This window comes from Pseudomassariella vexata (assembly GCF_002105095.1).
Source record: "Pseudomassariella vexata strain CBS 129021 chromosome Unknown BCR38scaffold_13, whole genome shotgun sequence".
Taxonomy (NCBI): Eukaryota; Fungi; Ascomycota; class Sordariomycetes; order Amphisphaeriales; family Pseudomassariaceae; genus Pseudomassariella; species Pseudomassariella vexata.
In genome coordinates this window covers 944,802-950,801 of record NW_024467968.1, presented here as the reverse complement: position 1 = coordinate 950,801, position 6,000 = coordinate 944,802, and the positions used below count along the sequence as shown (strand labels likewise).

General features: G+C 51.1%; 2 protein-coding genes across 2 annotated transcripts; one reads left to right on the top strand and one right to left on the bottom strand.

Moving 5' to 3' along the window:
- Positions 1 to 1,967: 1,967 nt before the first annotated feature.
- BCR38DRAFT_412704 (uncharacterized protein) lies at positions 1,968 to 2,701 on the top strand (the record flags this gene model as incomplete). Its single annotated transcript, XM_040858730.1, has 2 exons — positions 1,968 to 2,219; positions 2,282 to 2,701. The coding sequence occupies 2 exons, from the start codon at positions 1,968 to 1,970 to the stop codon at positions 2,699 to 2,701; spliced, it is 672 nt and encodes a 223-aa protein (XP_040712283.1).
- A 991-nt stretch (positions 2,702 to 3,692) lies between these two features.
- BCR38DRAFT_351006 (general substrate transporter) lies at positions 3,693 to 5,385 on the bottom strand (the record flags this gene model as incomplete). Its single annotated transcript, XM_040856616.1, has 3 exons — positions 3,693 to 4,080; positions 4,132 to 5,119; positions 5,181 to 5,385. 3 exons carry the CDS (start codon positions 5,383 to 5,385, stop codon positions 3,693 to 3,695), a joined length of 1,581 nt encoding a protein of 526 aa, XP_040712282.1.
- Positions 5,386 to 6,000: the final 615 nt, after the last annotated feature.

Sequence of the window (6,000 nt, the reverse complement as noted above, 5' to 3'; positions counted from 1 at the left end):
GGCGTCCCCCAGGGGTCACCGCTATCCCCGATACTGTTTATATTATACATTTCAACGCTGTACGAGGAGCTAGCGGAGCAGCATCCACTACTTTTAGTAGTCGGGTTCGCGGACGACACGAACCTGCTAAGCGTCGGCACCGATCCAGACACGACCTGCCGCCGGTTGGAGAGCGCATGGGCTACGTGTCAGCGGTGGGCAGTGAGGCACGGGATGGAGTTCGCTCCTGACAAGAGTGAGCTAATGCACTTTACTAGGGCCCGAGAGCCCTTGCCGCAAAGTATTCGCCTTGGGGACGCCACAGTGTCGCCGGTAGTCTCAGCCAGGTTCCTAGGAGTCTGGTTCGACCGCAAACTGACGTGGCACGCCCATGTTGAGCGTGTTAAAACAAAAATGGCAACTCAAAAGCTAGCCCTGACAAAGCTAGTCAATATGTCGTGGGGCTGCGATCTTATACGGGCGAGGCTGTTATATACGGTGGTTATCCGTAGCGCGATTGCCTTCGGGGCGACTGCGTGGCATACTATAAGTGAGGAACCGGCAGGGCCAGCTAAGAGCCTGATGGGGATACAGAACGAGTGCCTCCGGGTAGTCTGTGGTGCCCACAAAGCGACGCCGGTTCGCCACCTGGAAGCAGAAGCAGCAATCCCGCCACTAGACCTCTATCTTAGTGCCCGGGCTGCTAAGTTTGAAGAACGGCTACGGCTTAGCGGGAAGAGAAATCTGCTTCGCAGCGCGAGCGCTAAAGCGTCACATATACTCCGGCAGGATAGGCCGGCGAAGAGGAAGCAGGCGTCGCAGCTACTCCGACCGGCAGGGTACACTATGGAGAAGGAGGCCCGGGGCTCCGAGTGGATGAGTGAGGAAAAGGAGGTCCCGGCTGCCCTCCTCGACCACTGGAGGAAGAGATGGCTCACCGGAGCAGAGCATCACGATCGCCAGCGACGCGCTATCGCTGAGGAACCGGAGGGCCCTTCGATGCAGATACCGAAAGGGGGCAAGTATTTCGGCCTGAACCGACTGGAGGCGTCTACGCTGTGCCAGATCAGGACGGAAAAAATAGGACTAGCAGCCTTCTTATTCAAGACAGGGGCTTTTGGCGTGTACTCGCCGCTATGCCGCTGTGGCGATGCCCCTGAGACGGCAGAGCACGTAATCCTCTTTTGCGGGCTGTTGGAAGGACCGAGGGAACGATTACGGGCCGCCATCGCACCACGGCCACTATACTCTCGCAGAGACCTCGCAACGGCAACAGGAGAACCAGTAGTTAGTGGGACTATTGTAAGATGGCTGCTAGGGACGGGTCGGACAGCTTCAAGGCCCAGATAGCATCGATCTTCTCAGGGGGGACTTTGTTGGTAGGTTGAGAACCAACGTAGTATGGTAGTGAACGCAACGCAGTCGCCAATAGGGCGAACCGACGACGCAGCGTATGTATTTAGTCCAGCCATTAGGGCACGGTTTGACATACGGGAGTACTAGTAGAGGTACCGGGGGCTTCGAGCCTACGGCGTATTTAATAATAAAAAAATATATATTTAACACTGCTTTGAATGATGATCAATTAGGGCGCTGTCAAAATTGGCGCTACACGAACCTACTCTACCCAGGACGAGCCTGGATCTTGCAAGTCACTGAAGTACCTTGGCACTGACTACCGAACATAATATCCTGTAATATCTGAACCGCTGTAAATTTTCGCATGTTTCTTATCGTCCTATATCAGATCTTTGATTGAGGGCGTCTTCATCAAATCACAGCTCTGTCATCAGATTAGCCGACACATGTACAATTTCTATGCCATGCAACTATTCAGGCATGGGCCAATACGCATATTAAATGAAACAAGTTCTCAAATAAAAAGCTACAGAAGACCCCTTTTATGTCCTGACGAAACTACGTCTGCAGTAAATGTGCCCAAATCGTTGTCCTCGTTGAGCCTGTGATGCCGACAACAGTCTAAGACGATGGGGCAGACCACTTTCCTCCAAGCAGCGGCGATGGCCACCTTGTCACTAAGAGTTGTTGCTTCGGCCATCTTAAATACAACCGCAGTACCTTTGGCTAACCGCTGTTCGTCATATCCGAGATACGATATCTTGACGAACGTGGCAGGGCCCTGGCTTGTCATCGCCGACTCATCTGGACATACAGTCGACGGAACCAAAGCCAGTGTGGCAATGTTTAGAGACACTATCGATCTTCATCCATACGGCTTCGTAAGTAAATACCACACACGAGGAGGTAACACATACCAACAGCTGATATGATGTACATATAGATCACCATCCCCGGCGGCAACAGCACGTTTCCCAGCACTAACATCACGCTGCCTGGAGACATATCCATGCGCTGCGCACACAACATCCTACAAGCGCAAGTGAATTTGGAGCCTGATCGTGGCGTCAAATGGCAAGACCTGTTAATTGCTGGGAACCCGAATTGGCAAGAATCCATTGGCTTCGCGTTCCCCGGCGCCTCATATCCTGGCATAGCCATCGAACCATATGAGCACTATGTCGACGATGTGAAACAGCCGGGGGTGTTTCTTGGGGGGCAGAATTCTACGACTTGGCAATTCAAGTACAATTGGGCGGGCGTCATGGGTGACTACTATCTCTTGAGACTGTTGGGTCCGAACCATGATCATTATCCACCGGCCGAGGAGGACTTCACGGGGTTTTTGAAGATTGTTACTTGAGCTGATAGAATGTGTACATTCAGACAAGTTAATAAGGAGACTGACGATATTTCTATAATATCATTATGTCTTCCATTCCAGCACCCTTGCTCTTCAAAGTTTCCCCATCCATTTTCCTATCCAAATAGCACTCACCTGTAACCACTCAGCCGTCCCCAATATCTTCAGAACCATGGGCACGTCGAACCCAGAGATCACAACGATACTATCCCCAGATATTGCTGCAGCAGGGCTAATCCAGTCCTTCCCCATTTACTACTAATCAGACGCCGCCACGCCGTGACGTTCACGGTCCACGACAAGACCTCATGCTGCTCCTCGGTCGGGTAATACACTCTGCCAGCTTTTGAAATCCGAAAGAGAGACTTCTGCCCACAGATGAGCTGCTCGAGGGTGTATCCGTAAAGTACGAGTTCGCTTGTTCCAAGCTATAATATCCTGGAAGCCGAAGCTATTCGTGTACCCGACCGCAACATCTTGCTGCCAAACCACAGGGAAGAGGATTCCGATTAGTTTGAATTGATTTTTTTCGTTATAGTGAAGTTATTGACGTTATTCGTATGGTGCTAAGACAAAGTGGCCAACTTGCTTGTGGAGTACGTTATACGGGTTAAGGGCTTTGTCTATCAGGTAATTACTTAGAAAGGATGTCACAGCGCTGGCGATTACATAGCCACAGAGTGCTGTATATAGCAGTTAGTGGGACCAAATGTCAGTGATCCACTGGCATTCTAGATCCTTTGGTCTATTGTCCTAGGGGCTTGGTCCTCTCTTGTGACAAAGGAGTGCAGGTGTTAAGGGTTGTAATTTATAGATCGAAGGCCTATTAGATCACTGTCTTCATCAGCCGTAGGCTTGCTTAGGACAGTGTAATAAATGGGAACTGAAAAGAAATCTGTATCATCAGTCATTAAGAAGGCTTCCAAATTTTGTAAAACACTAGAAGACGTCCAATGAGGTGCCACCCCGACCTTATCTCGTCCTATACGCCTCAAGCCTTCGACTGCTCCGTTCTCCCGTCGGGTGCTTTTTTGACTCTGTTCACAGGTTCCATCTCCAACTGCTTGTCGACATTATGCTGCACCTTGTCCTGGACATCCTTGCCCTCAAACATGAAGCTCAACTCCTCCAAGGTTCGGTTATAAGTCTCTGGAAATAGCAGGTAAACCGTGGCAATCTCAACCAGGATCCATATACAGTACACAATATAGTACTTCCAGCCAATGTTGTCAAGTGCGATCGGATTGACGTACGTGTTGAAGAATACGGCAAATCGGACCGTCAGTTGCTCAACGGCGATGCCCTGTGATCGTTGGGAGTAGGGGAATATTTCGACCATGTATGTGTATGCCAGCGCATTCCAGCCAAGGTTGTAGAAGCTTTACGCTGTAAGTCATGTCCCACGATTATCATGAGTAGGGAAAACTTACGGCGAGTACACGAAGATGAATATCAGAACAGGAATCGCAGCCCTTGCGGAGTTCTCAATGGCAAACCGCGCCGAAGCAATCGTCCAGACGGTATACACAGAGGCGGTACCAATTGTGCAAGTCAGGAACATGCGACGACGGCGGAATCTAGGAGCGATCAAGGCAAGAGGCACAGCATTGATGAAGCCCCAGCAGGTATTTCCCAAGATTATCTTCTGAATAGTTAGGTTGTCCTTGATGCCAACAAGGTTGAGAACCTTCTTCATGTAGAAGGAGATGATCCCATTTCCACTCCACTGACTGAAGAAGCCCACAATAGCTGCCAGCAGGAAACGACGTCGCATGGGCGGGTCACGGAAGACGTCGGCCCAAAGGAAGGCCTTGGCCACTTCCTGTTCCTGGGCGATGGTGCTCTGGATCTGGGCGTATTCAAGCCGAACGAATTCGTCGCCGTGCTCGCCTTCGCTGTGATACTTTTGTAGGACGGCGAAAGCCTCTTCGCCACGGTCTTTGGAGATGAGCCAGCGGGGGCTTTCCGGACAGAAGGGCAGGAAGACGATCTGGCAGAGACTCGGGACGAATTGTAACATGGAGGGCAGTCGCCATGCCCATGTGCTACTCATCTGAAACGTGCCGTACGTTACACCAGCCGCGACGATAGCGCCGACGAACCATGAGGCGTTGAAGATCGATGTCATAATCGGCCGCTCTTTAGCATATGCCAGCTCGCCAATCAGAGAGGATGCGTTGACGATGGCAAAGGGAATGCCGAAACCGAGGACCCAGCGCGAGGCGAGAAACATATCGACGTTGATAGCGCCTGCTTGTAAACCAGCACCGAGGCACATGATCAAAGAAGCCATCAAGATGGTCCAGCGGCGACCGAGTAACTGCGAAACAGATGGGACAAAGGGGATGGCCATAAGGGCCCCCAGCGAGTACATGGCATTCAGGAGACCAAGTCGTCCTTCTGTGGGATTGTCAAAGTCTATTTGTGAGATCAGCTTCTTTGAGCCAGCCACTGAAAGTAATAGTCGTGTTCTTCTTACAATCAACCCAGGATTGAACCGCTTGAAGCGAGTTCATCATTGATGAATCGAAGCCAGAAGTCCACTCAACACCAAGACTGCACGGCACCAGAATCAGGTACAAAGTCCTTAGATTCTTCTTGGTGTACCATTTCCGATCATCCCCTTGTGCGATCCTCGTTAAGCGAGCGTCGCCGAGCTCCTCGCGGCCTCCGATGATAGCCATGTTGCTGTAGTTGAGGCGCAAACTGCGTCTTCGAACTTGAAACCCGGAGTTTGTGTCAAAAGCCACACAAAAGTCGTCGACGCTGTGGACTCTCCTCCAATCCACACAGTTGTAACTCGAGCGAAAAGACTGATTTTATAACGACGGGAGGTCGTACACAACTGTATTTAACCCCCATTGAAGGATTACACTCCCAGTGCAACTCTCCAGCCTGCCAAGAGCTGCCGGCTATATTGCCGATCGTCATCCCCTCCATATCACTGAATTTGACTGGTTTGAGGTGAGGAGCTCCGAACGGGGATTTGAATATCCGTGTTGGAGTTAGTCAACAGCTTCCTACCGCTGTCTCATCCCGCCAGACCCTCAACAGGGCATTCGTAACTCGCGATCTGGAACCGGGCTATGATTGTACTTGAACAACTAATTGGTCTGGGCCAGTAAGATGCGGGGATGCCAAGAGTCTGGGGAAGCCGGAAAGACGGAGAGACGGGGACACTCAGAAAGACATGACCGGGATTCCGTTGATGAATGATAGTTGGTGTTGACCTCGCAATACAACACCAACGCTCCTGTTGAATCGAACATGATAGCTTGGGTTCAAGTAGTCACAGGGCA